General features: G+C 39.5%; 1 protein-coding gene across 7 annotated transcripts in view; it reads right to left on the bottom strand.

The window, feature by feature from the left end:
- Nucleotides 1-21,145, bottom strand: part of NAV3 (neuron navigator 3) — a 415,221-nt gene that overhangs the window by 97,191 nt on the left and 296,885 nt on the right. For all 7 annotated transcript variants that reach the window (XM_027679763.1, XM_027679765.1, XM_027679760.1 and 4 more), the window contains 3 exons: nucleotides 11,925-12,033; nucleotides 10,065-10,448; nucleotides 5,408-5,527 (listed from right to left, as the gene is read on the bottom strand). In XM_027679763.1, the coding sequence (XP_027535564.1) occupies nucleotides 5,408-5,527; nucleotides 10,065-10,448; nucleotides 11,925-12,033 (613 nt within the window). The remainder of the gene's footprint in view (nucleotides 1-5,407; nucleotides 5,528-10,064; nucleotides 10,449-11,924; nucleotides 12,034-21,145) is intronic.

The following is a 21,145-nucleotide window of genomic DNA, read 5'->3' as shown; positions in this document are numbered from 1 at the left end:
CTTCACAAGAGAGATTCTATAATTACAGTTTCTATAGATATTTGAATAATAACTGCAAAACCACTGAGGTATAGATATTTACAATTACTTCAGTATCCTAAGAACTTACTAATACTGTAATATCACAGCCAAGAAAATGATAGCAGATCATACGGCTGTATGAACTATGCTGACTTTAAGGCCTACAATGATGTTTTTAGGTTGTGCACAGAATAGCAGTCACAGGCATACTTAGTGGTGAAGACAGGTGCAAAGGTATAGGAAGCCTCCCTACACATCAAGGTAGATTTGCAGCAAAACTCATTTTTGCCCAAGAAAGTCTTAGACAGCAAGAAGCAGGTATATTTACTTTTTGTTTTATTGTTTATTATTTCATATCTATGGGATGAATTTTTATTTAAATGAGTATTTACTGCCCTAGACACCAGTACCCAGTTTTGGACAGACCTGAAAGTTGGCAGACAAAGGAAAGGGTAGAGGGGCTGAATGTGTACCCACAGTGAATACTTCAATACTGTGGCATATGTATTTCCTTTACCCATAGTAAATTTTGTTCTGCTACCAGAAGCAGCAAACTGAACAGGTAATAGCTGCAACATTGCAGAACAATGGTCACATTAATATCAAACTTCAGAGATACATGGTAGAAAGCACAGTATCAGTACAGGAGTGAAATACATGTTACACAGAAGCATATGGATAGAAAGGCAAAACATAAAGTATGCCCATCCGCTGAGCAACATCTCAATGGGTTAAATTCCAAATTACATCAGCAATTGCAATGTGCTGCTGAAACTGTAAAGTATAAGAACAAGCATTGTATTCTATTAGGATTACGAGGTTACTGTTTATGATGTCTCAGTCTTTTCTGATACGACCAACCTTATGAAACAGGCCTCCCAGTTCAATGACTGTGTGAACTCTGGAAAAGTTACTTTCCTAAAAGTACAGTATTCCAACTCAAGGCTTATCTACTCAGACTAACACAAGAAGACATATAGGCATTCATGCAGGAAGTTAGTTAAAAAGCTACAGGCAAAATATGGAATTATTTTATTAATAATGCAGTATGGTGATTATGGTTTGGCTGAGAACAAACAGGCCAGCCTGAGCTAGTCTGAGATAACTTCCAAATCTTCTGCACATGTGACAGATGGTGGAAGCATTTGAAAGACTCCTTGTGCACAAGAACTCTATTATGGGGGCTCAGATTCAATGCAGCAGCAAAGTAGCTGAAGTGGGTCATGATAAAAGCACACTAAGCAGCATAAACTACCTTTAAAACTTTGGATTTTATCTGAGGAAAAGGTGAAAAAGAAAGAATACTGCATTCAAGGGATGTGAGGGGGGAAAGTGGTTGTACAATCTATGTTGACTGTTGACTGATTAAAGTGAAGAAAACTATGGCTTATGATACAGTGCACTAAATTTGGCAGGTAAAGAGAGTGGAAGGACAATGGTTGAACTCAGTGGAGTTCCCTTCTAACAGGGCTTATTTTAAACTACTCTGACAGTTTTTGTGGAAATCATAGGGTAGTTTGGAAACATTGCAACTCACTTTGCAATAAACCTTATTCTTCCCAAGAACATAATCCATTTTGCATGCTTACGTCTAATCTCTTTTGGCTCATCTTACTTTGAAAAGGGTTTTGAACTCCAAGTTCCTCAAATACTCCCCCTAAGAGTCCTGGGAGGCAAATGCTAGAGTATAGAGGAAGAAGGCAGGACAACAAATGAAAAGTAAAATCATACCACTGAGAACTCTCTCAGCCACATCCTGTGTTATACCCACTGCAGAGAATCCATCTTCTTCACTAGTTAATTTCTTATGGTAACTGAAGCAAGGTAAATTGCAATGAATAGGCACTTATAAACCAAAATAAAAGAGTCAAAACTAGAAAAAGATCAAAAGAAGAATGAAACAACTGTTGACATCTGATACTGCTAGCATCCCTTCAGCCTACACTGAAGGGACCACTACAATTCTTTCCCCAGAACAAGCAAGCTTGCTGTACTCCTTTCTACAGTCTGCTTTATGGAGCAGTATGCAAGCAACACTTATGCCTTGGCTCATGTTGCCTTCATGAATTTAACTTTTTATGAAGTTGTTCAAAGAGAAATTTAATATTATTATTTGGATGAGGTCTCTCAGGCTGTGTCCATGTGGAGATCCTTCAATCTTTTGCTTTTTGGCAAGATGTGGAGATGCAGGTGCTATCTGAAACCAATTTAGAGTTGTCAAACTGGTGGCCTGCTTGTCATTTTACATTATCCATGAAATGAGAATCAGTCTGAAAGCATATATTTAGCAGAAATGGCATTACTCTTAGAGATATCATTCCACCTCTCTGAAGAATATTGTACTGCCAGCTCATACAGATAAAAAGTTTTAAAATATAAGCAGAAGCTGCAATTTAGGTTGTCAGAGAAAACCCAAGTTGAGTTCTCATGAAGAACATGGGATTGCTGTCAGCAAATGTTGCTGGCTCTAGCAATGGACAAAATACTGAAATTTCTCTCCTGCTTGCTGAAGTAAATCAGATATTTACAACATATAATTTATTTTCTGCCTGAAAAGAGATGCCAGCAGAGTCTTTTGCAACAGAAAGGCCAGGGCAAATCATGTCAATTACAAAAAAGGTTTACACTAAAAATACCACAGAAAAATGCATATGTCCTTCACATATCTACAAGGATGATATAGAGGAGAATAATCCTCTTTCACAGAAGTTCATCATATAAGTGGCAAGGCATACCCTGAAGCCACAACACAAACCCTATTATTTTTTGTTCAGAGTAGAAAAAAAAGTTGCAAAATGCTATGTGAGAATAGATGAAATCTCAAGTACCCACAGTATTGTGAAGGACCAAAACCTACCCTGCCAAACAAAGCAAGAGTCTCAGCAATTTCTATTGCTTTTTCCACCTGATTTCACATCATAAATGTGGCAAAAATTTGACCTACTACAGGTTTTTTGTGACCCATTTTGGTAAGCATGTGTTTTATTATCATCAGAACTCGTAAAATATTTACATTTTCCACTTCTAAGAAACTTTTGCTTTTTCAAGGAATAACATACACTTATATATTAAAAAAAACCCTATATCAACAAAGAATGATTAAGTTTATAAAAATAAAGCACTGAAAGGTCAGGGAATGCCAGAATTGTCTGAATAGTCGTAATTTAAATACCTCATGCCTGTGCATTACGATAAAATTTTAATTACATATTAGCATAGTATGTTCCATGAAACCTCATTTAGAGGGTCCAGAAAAGCACAGGAATCCAGCTTTCTTTCTTTGTATAAGGGAAAGCAGTCATTACTGTGAAGAAGTAGGTCCATAATTCACACTTGTAGACTTTAAGCTTAAAAATTACTTTGGGGCAGGCATGCTCATGCAGTTTGCTAATGCCAAGAACAGTTTGCAAATGCCTAATGAAGATGGACTATATTGAGATTTTATTTGTTGAGATCAAACAAATCTTTCCCAAATACACATGAATTGCATTTTTTAAAGCCTTTCATCTTGCATGAATTTGGTCAGCTTTTCACTCAAGACCTAGAATAATATCATGCCAAACAAGTATTCTGCAACCTGACAAACAACAGACTCAGAAATAACAGAGTAGTTTTTAGTCAGTCTGACAAAGTTGTATAAACAAACCAAAACATATTTAGGTACTGGGAAATGCTGGACAATCTTATTAATTGAAAACTGATGATAGCTTTTCTGCAAAATATGTATGTATCTGCACACTATACAGGACAAATTAACATGTATACTAAGACAAGCATTAAGTGTTTGAGTGGCATCTAGAACTTGAGGAATATTAAGAATAAGTAAAATATCCCTTAATTTGGACCTCTTTTTTTCAGGGAAAATATGCATGGTTTGAAACCTGGGTATGAATATTGCATGGTGAGAAGAGCCGTAATAACTTCACTCTCAGGTGAAAAAAAATAGCGAGAGACATAAAAAAACTGTTGGCACTAGCGACATTCCCTGTCCTTAATTACATGACTGCCAGCCTCTAAATTTTGCACCCTCTCTCCCACTTTGAGCTTAAGGTTCTTGTTCTCACATACAGAGTACCACAAAAGTCCCTCCTGCCCAAATCTTATTTCTCATTTTCTCCTTCTGTTACTGCCTGAGCTCTATCCAAATTATTTTCTTAAATGCCTACTGTACACTTTCTCTTGTCTTTGCATCATGTCAATGCTTGCATTCCAAAGAACTTAGCCATGTTCATTTGAATTTCTATCTAAAATACGTTTTTTCTGCAAGGTCAACAAGTGCTATGATGTCAGCTAAAGCAACCTTCTTTTTTAAGTAACTGGTTGTCTAGATGAAAATTATGTCCTTTACCCTGATGCATTGCATGCAATGTTTGACTAATGCAGAGTATTCCTGACTTGTGTCACAGACATATTTTCATCAGAAAATGTGAAAAGTAAAAATTATATCATACCTAAGTAATTCTCCTAGAACTTCTTCAACTAATTTGCTGGGTTTACAAAACCAGAGCCACTCCATGAACCTTTTCTCCCTCCATGACTAAATAATTTTTTTTTTCACTTAGAGAAACTTGATTTTAAAAAGATAGGACTCAACTCCTAAAACTGAAGACTGCCAAATTTCACAGCTGCTCTTTACCTCTACAATGGTCTGACCAAAACCTCAGAGCTGACAGCTCTAAATTCTGCAGAAGTTGTGTTATGACTTTTTATTTCTCAGACATGGATTAAAGCCTCCAATATGAATCTACCTGAAGCTCAAGGAAAAGAAACAGAAAACACTTGCCTAATCTGCAGGCATACTAGTGGGAAAGTGTTTTTATGCTCGCACATATATATGTGTATATATATGTATGTATAAGGGCAGGATGGAATTGTTTCTTTTTCCACACTTCATAGACAACGGAACAGAACCCCAATTCTTGCTTCCCAGTGTTTGTTGGTATTGCCACCTTCTGATACCTGCAAAGGGCAAAACAGGTGGATGAGACCATACTTCTGGTTCCAGCCAACTCCAAATGCATGTTTTGACCCACGTCACAAGACACATACAAGCTGTCTGCTGCTTTGTGACCATCAATTGATAGGGCAACCTGTAAAAATCATGTCCCATTTCAGAAATTCAAGATTATGAATCAGGTCTGGGCTTCCTAATGTTTTCTCTTACATCTTCATCAAAAAATTCTTCACTCCTTCCCATGTGAGGAATTTGCTTTTTCCCCACTCATTGTGGTATTTGCTGTATTGTGTGCTCAGAAAACTAGCAGCCTCAGAAGCTTCCTTTCTCTTCCTATTCCTTATGAACAAAATGGCGATATTTTAGCAGGTATGAAGGATGCAAAATATTTATAAAGCTCAGATAGCTTTTTACTTAGCAAAGCACTGTTACCTGTCTGCATCCACAGTCACATCATGAACCCCTCTCTGAATGATGTCTCGAGAGGCAGCCAGGTCTGGTATTCGGTTCAGACTTCTCGTATATAAGTTGAGTCCTCCATCCGTCATGTACCTGAAAAAAAATGTGTGGTCAGCCAGTAGGAAATGCAGCCATCTGGCAACTATGTTTCACTATAAAGTTAATGGACTGTGAAATTCAAATGTTTAAGGTACGGGTTGTCCTATTAGATGGTATTCCCACTTTATGTGCCTAGCACAAGGAGATTGGATATCTGCCTATCTTGTAGGATCATTTGCCTTTTTCTGTGATGGCTTACAGGCCAACCTGTTTTACTAAAATATATTTAGACTGAAGCCCTCGAGTATTTTTGAAAACTTTAAGCACATTTTAAGTACTTCTGTTTTGCCAAAGAATAGCACCAAGTGCAAGCAACATCATTCCAGCTAAAAAAAGAAAAAAAATAAAGGAAAACATGTAGTAGCATTCATTCAACTGGGAACAGAAATTAGGGACCTAAATCAGTAGTCCCTGTTTGTCATGGTTTGAGAGCCCCAAAATCCAATTCCCTCGTCCTAGCCCCCTCCCACATCTCAACCCAGTGTGAGATGGGTTTTCCAGACACCACACGAGACTCAAAATGGGGGGAAGGGAATATATATTAAAATGACTGTACAAATAAACATTATAGTACATTACATACACAATCTCAACTATCTCTACCATGACAAAACAGTATTTACAATGGATCAAATCTCTTCTCCCTTCCAAATAAAAGTCCAGGAGGGAAGAAGGAAAAGATCCTGTCCTCTCTCTGAGCAGCAAGTCTTTCTAGGGCAGCAGTGTCTCTTTCTCTCTTCCATGGAGCACCTGTAGCTGGATCTTTGCCAATACACAGAAGGGGGGTATCCAAGCCCCTCTCGGCCCCTTGACACAGGCGAAGGGTCTTCCGTGGGCTGTGTTCACCCAGACAAAGGTCGCTCCACCACAGTCATATCACAAAGCACAGGGGTCTTCGCGACGGTCTGTATCTTCAGGGGATTCAAGCCCCTTGCAGAGTTTTCAGTGCTCTGCCTCTAAACTGCCAGCTTGGCAGCAGCGGGGAGGGAACCCTCCTCCGCATTCCATCGGCCGTGCCGGTCCAGCTCCGGGACACCTAAGAGCTTCTCAGCTCCTCTCTTTGCAGTGCATGCTGCATTTTAGGACTCCTCTCAGGTGGGAGTCCACCACCCCCTCCTCTCTATGAGAGGAGAGGTCTCCAAGGAGTTTGGAGGTCCTGGTTTTCAGTTCTTACCCCAAAACTCTCTCTCTGTAGAACTTAGTTCTGCTCTCTCTGCTGCTGGCTCCCTTTACTTCAGACAACTCTGTGTCTTCCTTGGTTATGTGCTGTTTCTGCTGCTTCTTCAGTTCTTATCTGTTGGCTCTCTGCCACCTTCCCTCAGTCAGTGCTGTTCTTGCTGCCGCTTCTGCTGCTCACAGTGAAGAAACATCCCCCAGCTCATAGCTACAGGTACTTAGCCCAGCCTTACACTGTTCCAAGTCCCTGTAGCCCCCCAGCCGGGGGCTGGGGAGGGGCCAGAGCCCCCAGAGGGCTCCTGCCCCTGCTCCTTGTGGCCTTACAACATGGCCACCTCTCCAACAACTACGACTACAACCCTTCTCTTCCGGTCTTAGTGATATGTTTATATTTTGCAGGAGCTCGAGTTCATTGGCTTGACCCCAAAGGTCACCACCCCCTCGGGGGGTTACCACTTTTCTTAGCTCCGGGGGGGGAAAACCTGTTTCCCCCCACCACACTGCTGGGATACAATTATTCAGATATGAAAGAGATATCCACTGAAGACCTTAAAATTATATTTAAGAATATTCTATCTGTGTTTCTTTTGCTTGATTCCCACAACTACACATTATAATGAATGTCTAATGAATGAAGCAAGGAGTATAGTGCTATTTACTCACTCGAGAAACATTAAAAGTTTGTGAATTCAAAGCCCCAGCAATAATTTCTGGAACTTCTACCTACACTTTCATTGTCTCTATGAGAGATTTTGGCACTTATAACTAAGCAGCACCACAGGCCTGTCCTACTCTCAAGACCTGTTTCTTATTTTCCCAAAGGACCTTTCGTTAAACTGTCTTTCCTCTTAGGCTCTTGTTCTTCATGTTTCCTTTTTGTATTTTTTGATAACTCTAATATAACAACAGAGATAGCACAAATTTATGTGTGGAGGACCAGAGAAGCATACATATACAGAAAAAAAATTGGTATTCTTCAGTGAACCTACCTCAAAATAAAATAGGGGTTTACTGAAATAGGTGTAGTCCCAATGCTAGGCTGATGGCTAAAGTGGAGGTCACTCGTTATTCAAATAATCTTTAACACAACTTCTCCTTGAGCCATGAAATGATGCCACTCAAACCATCTTTCAGTCAAAGCATATGTCAAAATACACAGACTCCCAGGCACAAGCCAAGGCACACACATTGCTGCTGCTCCAGCGGTTCTGTTGGCCCTCTCCCTGTGGTTCCTTCTGGAAGGGGATTTAATTAAAATCAACTGTCCCAGAGACCTGAGGGCCATTACAGGAATCCCAGGAGCACTGCCTCCACCCCCACTGTTAGGGGTGGGTGAATGGAGGCAAGTCTTGAGAGCACACCTGTGGTAGCGTGTGTCACCTGTGTGACAGTTCCAGTTTGAGAAGACATCATGTTCTGGGTGGAAATCTGGATGAAGGCAACCTCAAGTGCATGAAAACACAAAGGGTTCCTTTGATTATTTTTAACAAAACTCTGAGACATTTTACACATGAGTAAGATTTGGCTTGCAGTTCAGCGAGGGACTTCTGAAACCTTGGTCTCTGGAGTCTGCAGAAGGTAACTTAACATTTGTTTTCAAAGATAGAGTAACACTCACACTTACTTGCTAGATTCATCCTTTTATTAAATACAACATTCAGACTTTTTTTGACAGATTATTTAGCCAGGCTTGAATTTTCCAGTCGATTCCAAAGCTCTAGAATTACATATTAAATTTAGCTGTAGTTTGAATGCAATCCAGACTATATGGAATTTTTTTTCCTGTATAAGTAAGGGCTGAATGGAGAGACTTAACAAGTGCAACAGGCCTTCTTTGCACTATTTTCTAATTACTGCTGCATTCCTGTCCCCAAGTGCTTAAAGTAATTAAACTGATAATGGAAGAGGCATAAGGGAGATAAGACTTTACATGCCTCAGTGAATCCTGAAATTTCAGAGCTTATTAAACTGTTTTTAACATTTACCACACCTAAAAATGTTAACTGAGCACATGGCAACTTACTATCGAGTCATCCTTATTACAGATGCAAAGAAAAGTCACACGAGATGACTTTATTCATCCTTTAATGTAATAAGCTAATAAATACAACTTTTCAGGCACTGCAAAGGATTCCCTTTTTTTTTAATTTCAAATAAAACCATGCATCTATCAAAAGCAACATTAATATTTCCTTTAAGATAAAAGGTCCTCAGACATCATATGTCTTTTTTCTAGCACACATGAATATGGTATCCTACTTGATAGTCATTAATGCTATGCTGTGGACAATCTTGTCAGCAGTGCTCCATAGATGGATCACTGAGACAGTGGACCAGGGAGATATAGGAATATGCTTTCTTTATAGTTATGCTTTTCCTAGAAATCTATCTTTGGATGGTGCTTGAGGTGAGATACTACTCTAGAGAGTAGTATCTTTGATCACAGATTTAGATTTGCCTTTAGGAATGTATCATTTGCAATTTCATCAGCCATTATTCTCTAATCACAGCCATACTTGAAACTAAGAGATTAGATTGACAGCAAGAATTCTAAATTTATGGAGAGTGAAATAGTGTGGTATGACATGGTCATGTACTCTATGGGATTTCTGTTCAACACTGTTACCTCAGTCACCAAGCAGCCCTGAGATGCCAACAACAGCATTGAGTAGTAATTGAGGCATGAGTTAGGAGTTCTAACATACACAGGAGTGAAGTGACTTGTGTTCCAAGATTGATATGAGTTGTTAAACAGTAATCTGAAACATAGGGAATGCAGTACCCCAACGTCACTCGATTAAGCAAAAAAAAAAATTGTGATTCTTCCTCCTGGATATTTTAGAGAGCAACTAGTCTAGGCTTTTACAGAAAGATATTCCTACTGCTCAGATGATAGGCACAGTTGAAAAACTGCAATAAAGGCCTATCACACAGACTACACTACAAAATATTTAAAGTGGATACAGAGAAAGTCTGTTCTGTCAGCAACTGCTTCTCCTCGGTTGCATCCAATACCATAACTACCATCTCAAACAAAACAAAAACACCATAGGAAGCCCCATCCCAGAGAAAATGGTGCAAAATGATGGTTTACCAGATAACCAAGAAATTTCAGTAAGTAACAAGATGTATCTGTGCTCTTATCAAAGTTCAGAGCAAAATCATCTTGGTGTTAAAGAGGAAGAACAGAATCTGGAGGCAGCATTAGAGTTTTTTGTTTGGTTTTTTTTGCATGTATGTATACTTTAATATCGCAACCATAACGCAAATTCCACCTGTGTGCCAGAATTTTTTAGAAAAATCCTATTAAACCTACCAATCATGCATGAGTAAATGGGGGAAAAGTGCTGCTTACCCACTATTGATGTCATCAGTCCTCAGGCTTTTCCCAAGAATGTCTCCATCACTCATGTAGCCACCAACATCAGCTTCAGAGGATATGTCCAGATCACCACCTCCTTTCTCACTCATGTCAATCTGTGAGATGTTTCCAAGGCGAGAAACAGCTGCTCGGCGAAGCGGGGTGGTGTACATGAATCGAGAAGGGTCTGTGTGTATGAAGCGATTTGCACTGCTGCGAGGATAACCAGTGCCCAAGGATGGGGCATCTCCTGCCTGCAGTCGAGGACTGGCCTGCCCCAGCCTCCAAGTCACCGGGGCTGATCGGCTTGACAAGCTTGGTATGCTTCTCCCATTCACTTCAGTTGTCACAGTGCTGTCAAAAGTTGTCTCCAATGTGCTGCCAAACAGAATGGAGAAGTCAGTGAACTGTGCTGCTTCTCTTCCTGAGAAACCAGAAAAAGTAAAGACTGGAGGAAGGTATATTTGTTTTTAAAAATTCTCTGTGTGTGTGTGCATATGTTTCCACTATGTGCCCACATGTGCTTGTGTATGCCCCTCAGTATTGGGGCCAGTTCTGCTTAATATCTTTATCAATAACTTGGATGAGGGGATAGAGTGCCCCCTTAGTCACATTGCAGATGACAGAAAGTTGGGCAGGATAGTTGATCTGCTGAAGGGTAGGAAGGCTCTGTGGCGGGATCTGGACAGGCTGGATCGAAGGGCTGAGGCCAACAATATGATGTTCAATAGGGTAAAGTGCCAGTTCCTGCACTTGTGTCACAACAACCCCATGCAGCACTACAGACTTGGAGCAGAGTGGCTGGAAAGCTGCCTAGCACATAGTGTGAGTCTTGGGAATGGTCCTGTGCAGGGCTAGGAGTTGGACTCAAAGATCTTTGTGTGTGCCTTCCAACTCACCATATTCTGTGATTCTGTGATCAGAAACGGACCTGAGGCTGCTGTTCAACAGCATCTGAACGTGAGCCAGCAGTGCCCAGATGACCAAGGTGGCCATTGGCATCCTGGCCTTTATCAGAAATGGTGTGGCCAGCCAGTGCAAGGAAATAATCATCCCCCCTGTACTTGGCTGCACTGGTGAGGCTGGTGAGGCTGCACCTTGAACCCTGTGTTCAGTTTTGGCCCCCTCACTACAAGAAAGACATTGAATGAAGTTTCCTAGAGAGTAAGTCATATGAGGAGCAGCTGAGGGAGCTGGGGTTGTTTAGCCTGGAGAAAAGGAGGTTCATGGGAGACCTCATCACTCTCTACAACTACCTGAAAGGAGGTTGCAGCCAGGTGGGGGTTGGCCTCTTCTCCCAGGCAACAAGTGATAGGACAAGAGGAAATGGCCTCAAGCTAAGCCAGAGGAGGTTTAGATTAGATACTAGGAAAAATTTCTTCATGGAAAGGGTTGTCAAGCACTGGAACAGGCTGCCCAGGGAAGTGGTTGAGTCACTGGAGGTATTGAAGAGACTTGTAGATGTGGCACTTTGAGGACATCGTTTAGTGGTCGACTTGGCAGTGCTGGGCTAATGGTTGGACTTGATGACCTCAGATGTCTTTTCCAACCTAAATGATTTTATGATTCTATGATTCTATAACCTCTATTTATAAAATAACCTAAAATAAATTTTATAGGTTTCTAAGTAAATGATTATGAAACAATAACCATCTTTGTGAATGATTGTATCAGAAATTTTGACAGTAAAGTAAATCAAAATTTTACATCAAAATGTAAGTTGCTAAGGCAGTCTCATAAACAGTATTGCTAGTGTCATAGTTAATTTTCCCTTGCAAGTCTCTCATGCATTCAGCACTTGGTAATACTCTCCCATAGTCCATATTTTTAGCGGTCTACACAAAACCAGTGTACCTGTGGCTTATCTGGGTCCCTCTAAGACTGGACATGGTTTCTTCCAAATTCTGTCTCAAGTCTGCTATATTCTTTACAGTTCTCATTCTTCTTGTTTCAGGGTCTTCCCCTGGAATAGAACAGTAAAACCAGCATACACTTTAGTGCACATGAGTTTACAAGGTTGAATAAAGTGCACATGACTTTATAAGGTTGAATAAAGTACACACGTATACACAGCTGAGAATACATACTTATGATTGTAAATAAGTCTGTCCCTTTAATATTTTTAAAAATAAAGCTTCATTCTTTCAGTAATAAAACACATATACGCCTATAAATAACATGTGGTATGTAAAAAACCCACTGAAAAGAGTCCTCGTGAAGCATCCCTGTTAGGGCCCAAATCTATTAATGAAATTCAGATTTACAGTGTTGCAATTTTTATCATGTGTAATCAAGGTATGATGCAACCCCAGACTACGTGATACCTTACAAAGTCCTTTTTTACTCCTTGACATTTTACATGACATGGTAGGAAAAAAAGCCTCAGCAAATCTGTGTCCGGAAAGAACTGAGATGACTTTTAAAACAACTCTTCAGTATGCACTTAACATCCAGGCTATTCCAAAGTCTCTTTAAGTCAGGCACTTAATAAAGCATCTTTCCTGAACTGTTATAGTTTCCTGAAGGGGGACATTATTCTTCATTCAGGATAAAATAAAATATACTCCTTGTGATACAAATCTGAACACTCTAAACACATGCATCATTTATACAATTATGGGTTTCAACAGCCTTCGGGATCCATTGTGAAAAGTTAGTCTGGTATCTGGAATAATGAAGCTCGCAGACCTTCACCTGGAACATCTTGAACAATGTTTACTTCACACAATTAAAAAAAAAGGCAAAAAAGTTATATATGATATGTCACAAAAGAAAAACATAAGCTTCAAAGGAATCTCCAAAAGTTGTACATGAAGAAACAAAAATGCATGTCTTCTAGCAAATTCATAGATCAAGAAAGTTTAGTTCATTTTACTTTTGAACAATAAGAGAATTTTGAAAGAAATTCTGTGACAGATATCACTGATTTGTTCAGGCCTAGTGATCTGCTTCAGGCTGTGTCCTGCATCTGTTGCTCAAAAGAAGGTTGACAGGAAACATCATTATTACAGTTCTGTGTACAATGCTGAACTTAAAGTGCAAATAATTTCTTTTTGACTCTATCAATGATAAATTTCATGTCATACCTCAACTTGTTAAGTTTATTTTACTCCTCATTATGGAAATGTTATCAACAAGAATGATACTGTGCAGCCACAAAAACTATCTTTAGATTTCAGATTCTCATCCACAATAAGATTTTAACCTAATTTTGGAATCCTCATGACATCCAGAAACTGTGTCATCTTTGAATATATCTAACGAGAGATAATCTGGTGAATTTAAACTCAGCATCATACAAAAATCAAGATCAGAAATGCAAGCAGAGGTAAAATATTATATAGATCAATGATATTTCAAATTTGTAAAATGCATAAGCAGATATGCATCATCAAGTTGCTGCATTTCTCATTCTGTTGCCATCTTCCATTCTCCCAGGTTTGTGTGTGAGTTTAAACAAGATATAATTTCAGCAATGGTGATGTCTCTGAGGAAGAGCATAGAGTGCCATCTAAGTGATAAAACAAGTAGGAAATATTTGGGAAGGAGTTAAAAAAAATATGATATCCTTTACGTAGTAGATAAAGTGGGAAAAAGAAAGAAGGAGATCCTAATGTAGAGCTTGTAAGAAAAGTTCAGTGGGACAGAAAACTGGAAAATATTCAACCTGGGGCCAGAAGCAATGAAAATTTTATATTTAATAAAGCATTCTGGGAAAGTAAAGCAAAAAAACCAAAGTCCTACAGAAAAACATTCTGGTAAGGTAAAAAGATGTCAACACAACATCGGTTCAAAAGGCATGGGAAAAAGACTGACTTGCAGCTGAACTACAAGTATAGTTTATAAAAACATTGAGCTTAACATATTCAGTGACATTTATTTCAAATTTAAGGAAGAATCTGCAGAAGCAAACTTTATTTCAACAATGGGTCAATTAAGCTACCTAATATTGAGTTTTGACTAAAGGATGAAGCCTTTGAGCTTACTGACAAACTGAATAGCTAGTCTACCCTCCTCTGCACTCCAGGTCCTACCGACCAAACATTCTGCAGGCAGTTAAGAAAAAACTCAATTCCTGACATTAAATGGAAATAAATTATTTTATGTACATTCCATATAACCCTTATTTCTACTCAATAGGAAAATGATGCACAGCACTAGCCAACATGCCCTGTAGTTGTGGCTCAATGTCAAACTAGCTTTCACAGCAATGCCAGTTTGAGGTTTTCCCATCTACTCTGCCCTGGCTGTGTCTTCTGTCCTCTTTGATGCAGTCGAACAGTCTTTCAAGAAATGATGTTTGCCTATTTTATCACTCCAAATAAATTCTACAGTGGTTTAATGATCCTAAAGTCCATAAACCTCTGCGTTGGCACCATCGAATTGACAGTGGGATCAACACCTGGGCAGGATGGAAACAAGAAATGGGGATACAGGCCCAGCACTGCAAAAGTCTCCATCTTCCCAAGCCACACTCCAAGCCCATGTTAATTCACAATATTTTGCTCCCTAAAATACAATACCTGTATTGTATTTTATTTACATTTTTACATGTAGTACCTTGCAGGAGGCAAATCTCTACACTCAGATTGAAATTACAACTGCTCCCGTTTCTCAAGCTAGATTATTCAATAAAGCTCCTTGATGATCTATGCACCCATGGGTCCCAAGTACTTTGCAGAAGTTTCTACACCACCGTGAAGATTCCTGTGAGGCAAAAGTTTCATGCCCAGGTTAAGCTGAAGACAATTACGTCCTATTAGACTGAAACTGCTTTTACAACCCAGACAGTTCCCAGGCAGACCGTTCATGCCTGCCTCTGGACAGTTGTCTATAGTGCACTCAGTTCCTCACTGTCCCTTTGCCCTTTGCTTTCCCCCCCTCTGCCAAATGCACTCAAATTGACTTCCAGGTGCAATTACATTCCTGCCACAATATTATATAAGGGAGATCCAGGATCTGTTACCTGCCCTGCTGTGAAAGCATAGCTTGTTGGTATAAGAAAAATTTCTGTTTACACAGAAAGACAAATTCCAGGGTCTAAGCAGGCAGAATTAAAGGCAGAGCAATACTTTATATTTATTTCAGGAACTGAATACAATTCATATTTTACAGTGACTTTGCCCTTTTCCTTCCTTGTTTATCCTTGTCAGTTGTCCTTTGCTGTATGTTAACACTGCAAATCTTGCAGCAAAAATGACAGCAACTGTCTTTTTTAATATGTATTGCACAGTAAATAGCATAACAAAGCCTTGAGGTATAATTGCAATACATTAAATATAAGGTACATATATGGCAAGCTGCCAAAATATATTTTCACAATGAAGAATATTTCACTTTCAGACAAATTATATCACAAAACTGGTGTTATTCTATCCTGTAAAGGTGAAAAGTTTGAGATCTAATCTCGTTAGATCTCAGTGACACAAAGGGTAATTTCAAAACTTTTCTACCAGTTCTTACTAAAAAAAGTTACAACTGAAGTTTTATTATATTAAAATACTACAGAGCACTACATAAAAAATCCTCAAAACTAATTATTAGAATGCTTTAAAAATAATTGTTCTTTTCTTTCTTTCCATCATTCTCTAAAGGCGATATCAATGGACTCCTGCTGTACTATGGATGAAAAAGTCAGAAATTATAAACAGTTGAACATGGCAATGGAGATATTTTCTGCACTGAGTACAAGATCCTACACTTTTAGGACAGCACTCTGACTCCCTATCCACAACAAGCCTCCTTCTGTACAGAGAACCACACGAATGACAAATATGCGTATTTTTTCTGAAAACTAGCTACACTATGCCTGCTAGAGGAGACACTATGGTGCTTATTTCATCAGGATTGGGTTTAAAGGGATCCTAGACTCTTCCAGGTACCTTGTTGCTTATAATATGGCCCAATGCCATCACAGAGTCTACCCATATTTTCCTGACCTAACATATCAGAAATCCTCCCTATCTTATAATCTCGAGTGGTTCCGGTTTTTATGCTAAAGAAAAGCCATTCTATTTCATACATGGGGAAACTGGAATAAGACTATAACCAGGTTACCCTGAAAATTTCTGTCAAAATTCTATTCCTCTTACAAGGAAGGCCAATGCACCTATTTTACTGACCCTATGAAATATAATCTCCTCAAATAATTTTTAGCTTCATCATTTATGCTAAACATTCCAAAAGATTGTCTCCAAACTTTTGCCCATAAGCAGTGAGCCATTACAGGTTCCCTCAATAAATTTCTGGAAACACATTTATTTCTTCCATTGAGTGAAATACATTCACAGCAAATAAAAAAAAATATTTTACAGAAATCATTATATTTAACCTAAATAAATTGAACTTTTACATTCTCATTTCTGAAGCTCAAACATAATTTCACATTTAATAATACTGTTCATAATAATTTCTGTACTTCTGTACATGTAATTACAGCCCAAAGCAAATAGAAGAATAACAACTCCATCCATTCTCTGATTTTCATAAAAGAATTTACAAATAATAAACATCTCTCCAGGCAATTATCCACTCTTAGATAATAACTCCATTCACAGAGGAAAGTACCAGTTTTAATCTGCAAGTGGGAAAACAGGCTCACAAGAGAACAGAAATCTGTCAGTGACACACTTGAAGTAGAGCAGGGGCAGGGGAGAGCTCAGTCTCCCTTGCTAGCAACCCTCTAATCTCTAGGAGAAGCCCCTTTAAACCTACTGGTACAGTCTAATAATAAAAGATATGAATACAAAGAGAATTCTTGGTTCTTTCTCATTTTGAGATGACAGTTTTTTTCACTACTTACACACCAAAAATTTTAACCTGAATGTTTAAACACAATCAGAGCTAACATCCACCAGCAAGAAGCTCCGGGCTAGACACATGCTATATATATAACCTTCAAAAAGCAAGCAGCCACTTCAACCATTTGACTGGCTGAAGAACAAAGCTTTGGAAATGAATACTTTGAGCACTCTTATAAAGGGCTGAGAGATGAAAAGTAAAGCCAGTAACACAGAAGCCTTTTGAAGCACTTATGTCTGTGGACTGCAAATACTCACTGGCATGCACAGATATAACAAAACTGGTTATTTAAATAAAACTGAAACCCTGGCACTCACAATTCCATATACAGGGGTGAAATTATTGGCAGAAGGGTTAGGAAAGGGGGGTGAAATACTCGAGGGACAGTTTGTAGGAAGGCTGAGACATTTTTTGTCCTATCCAAACCTTGGATTCAAGATATCAATTTCAAATTAATGAGAACAAATGTTATTAAAATAAAATTATTTAAGAGTAAACTAATAGTACTTAAATATTTCACCTTATTTTTCAAAAAGCTAAGCAAACTATGCCCAGTTATTCACAGGCTGTTGCTGCCCCTGCACCCATCAAAAGCAATTTAGACATTTGTCTTCATTTTATACAGTCTTAAGAGGTCAGGTTAAGCAAACAAAGAAGAAATGGCTAGACCCTATTTTTGCATACTACTGCAAATAAACCCAGTTCTGTCTTGAGAAATCACTGTCAAGATCAAAAATCTGCTCCATGCAGAAATGTGCTAGCACTTGGGTCTCCTCCAGCCCTTCCTGATGTCAAGCCAAAGTTAACTTACCTAAAATATCAGTATAAAGGACCTGTTCTAGGTCACCCAGCATTGTTATTATGACATCTTCATCCAGATGTGCAGTCCCTTCACGCAAGCACCCTTCCTCCTCCTCCTCTGCCCAGGTCCTGCTGGGGAAACGGGATGTGCAGGATGCATTTTTATCATCTGATTTTCTGGTCTCCTCATTGTCACCTGTATGCCGGTTTCCTGACCTCCTGAATGTCCTGTTTTCAGTAGGTGGTATCCCCTGATACTCTTGTGGTGCAGTGAGGCTGGAGTGGCAGAGAGAGTGCACCGACTGCGAGAGTGCCTTGGAAAGGGAACCTCTGCACCTGACTTCTACCTCTCGCTGTTGGTAACTCTGGTTGAACTTGGAGGCATTTCCAAACCAGTTCTCCCTGTATGAGTATCGCCTCTTCTCCCCTTCGCTGATGAGCGTGAGATTGGTTAGAGACTTCTGCTTCTGAAGACGAACACACCCTCTTCTAACCTCTGTGCCTTTAAACACTGACAATTCAGCAGATCGCTGCATCTTTCTGTCGGGGGCTTCACCTCAGTTAGATTTCATATTTCTGAGATGGACAGCAGTTCAACTCCCCTGCAAGGTCCTGGGGTTGGCATCTGCATCACTGCATGCTGCACATCCCAGGTAGCACATACTTGCACTCACAGTGAAAAGCACAGCTCAAACATGCACTGTACGTACCGTAACTGACTAGGCAGGCACAGTCATTTTCTTTAAAACTAAGCTGCTGTCTCTGCTAAGCCACTTCTTCCCGTCACATTAATCTGCAGTACTTACAGTCATTTTCAGTTAGATTTCTCTCAAGCAGAAGAGAGTTGATCAAACACTCTGCTCCAGCACAGAAGTAATCCCAAAAGCCAACTGTGTTTTCCTCTCTTCATCCAATCACCAGTCTCATCGGAGTGGTGGGCCTGCATCTCTTTCTACAGCTGCTGCCTTCTGAAATCCAAGTAGGCACAAGTACTGTCTTGGGCTTCCCCCCCCTCACCAGCTCATGACTGATCCTAGTGCACAGCTCTTCACTTTAGATGGGCTGACACAGAACTGCAAGTACAGCCTCCACATCAGAGCTCAATAAAGAGCCAAAATTAACCAGTGAAGCAAAGCTCTGCACAAGCCTCCTTACATTTTAGTATTCAACCTGCATTCCCAGATATATGACTCTTCTCTGCTACTGCAATGAATGCTGCTGGCTGCCATGGCAGCAAACATCCTGGTGAATTAAAACGGAGACACAGAAGACTCTGCCCAGTTTACAATGCCACAGGTTTCAAGATCTAGCTTCACCTGAATGGGATGCTACAGTAACAGACCTAGTTCATGGCCAAATCCTATTTTTCTCCCCAAAAGGTAAGGATGACAAATTATTTTTTCCATATCACTGCTACTCCTTACGCAGGAAGCTAAAATCAGACTTGCAAATGGACCTTCAGTCTTGCAATTTCTGCTCTGAATAAAAAAAATATAATTTAAGATCTTAAAGTTAAGATAAAAAATGGAATGTAACAGTCCCTATCTGGTGAGATGCGATGATTTATAAAAGGAAGTATTTAATTTCCTTCTCCTTAAAAATGTACCTTGTTTGCATCTCTGTGAGATTCAGAGGCTAGTATGGAATTAAAAAGCTGCAATAAAATCTGTAATAAAATATTTTTTTCGCAATCTTCTGAAGAAAACCTATTAATGGAATAGTAATTCTTTTATAAAGAAACTCAGTATTGTATCTGAACTAAATTAAGATGTTTCAAATGGTATTTTTAAATACATTATTCAGAGAGAAAAAAGACTTACTTTTAAATGTATACATTTTCTACAGGGAAAAAGATATTAGTCCCAGAAATAACAGATGAACAAAGAAATAGCTGAATTTAATTCCTTTTTTTTTTTAGATACAAACTTTTTTTCTAGGGGAAATTAATTTCACAAAGAATTATGTAGAAATCTACAAATATTCAAATACATATGCTGTATGTATACACATAAACTGCTTTTGTCAGGGTGAACTTATGAATCTCAAGTTTCTACCTGAGAAACCTTGGCAGGCAAGTAACCTTTAAAAAAACATCTTAAGAAATACAGACTTTTTGCAGACCTCCTGTGTGAATAAACAGATGTTAACAGAAGCCTCAGTGTATTTCTTGCTTTCCACTGGTTCAGTTTACAGTTTTGAAGATACACAGGGGAAAATTCTTGGAAATTTTAAAGGAAAGGTACATTTTTTCCCAGATAACTCTCATAAACACAGAACATAGAAAAAAAATCAGTAGCCTCAAGAATTGGTTTTCCATATTAAAGCACAGACAAATTCCTAGAAAGACATGTTCCACAACAAGAGGAGGTACCACTCCCATCTCTGCCTAGCCCACAAAGTCAGAGGAGACAAGAAGAATGGTCTATCTGCCTGAGTACAAAACTGTCCCGAATATTAAGCACCTGTCACTTCTTCAGCATGAAAACAAAAGGAAAGATTGCTGTGTTTACTCCCAGGATCTGCCAGTTGCAGTGACACACGAGCCCTTAAAAGCTTTTTATGAATGTGATGGTGCCTGCCCGGAGCAGAGCCCAGCAGGCTGGTGTCGATGCTGATGTTGTCCCAGAGCTTCAGCACTGCCCACATGCTCCTGCACAAGTATGCACTGATGGTGCTATGCAGTTGTAATGGCCTGAGGAGCATGCCTGAGGAAGCTGTGGTTGTTAGAAAGACCTCACAGGGATGTATTTACAATAGAGAATTTGAGAGCAATCTCACTCTTTTCCCACTTGTTTTTAAATCCTAAATTTATACTCAAATTGGTATAGTATTCTCAATTGCTATGTTTTGAATTAACTGGAAGAACAACGATTTGGCCCTGTCTTGCCAAAATTCTCTTGGTGATTTTCTTGAAATAAAGAGAACATGGACTTTTCCTACCATAAAGACCAATTCTGGATCTCTCTCTGATACTCCAAATCCGTGAATGGCAACTTCCTCACCCGCCTTTCATGCCCAAACAGCTGCAGGGAGTGGCTTGTCTCCATGGTCAGCTGTAGGCAGGCACGGATCTGCTCTGACTGCACACCAAGCTCACGATGTGTGCATGGCCATATGTAGCAGTCACTGCTGCAGTGCTCCACCTGACCTCAGTAAGGCTGCAGACATGGAGTATCCCTCATACCAAGCACTGTTCTGCTGGGGATGCACTGCACGGCACAACTGCTCAGCTCTGACCAGATACAAGATTGCCAGAACTGGACATGTATATTCAGTTCTCTTTCTAGCTGGGATCAGAAAAATTTATGGCAGGGGATGAAAAAACTTCACCCAATGAGCCACACGAAACCTCATGTACAGTGTTGGCAATAGGTGCCACACCACTCCAGGCTGGAAGGGTCTCTGGAAGCAGTACAGCTGCTGGGAAGCTCAGTGGGTCTCAATGTCTTGGCTGACCTGTTCCTTCTCCCAAC

Source organism: Neopelma chrysocephalum, unplaced genomic scaffold (genome assembly GCF_003984885.1).
Source record: "Neopelma chrysocephalum unplaced genomic scaffold, ASM398488v2 Primary Assembly neopelma1_59, whole genome shotgun sequence".
Taxonomy (NCBI): Eukaryota; Metazoa; Chordata; class Aves; order Passeriformes; family Pipridae; genus Neopelma; species Neopelma chrysocephalum.
Note: the sequence above shows the minus strand (reverse complement) of the source record. Positions and strands in the feature narration are given on the sequence as shown.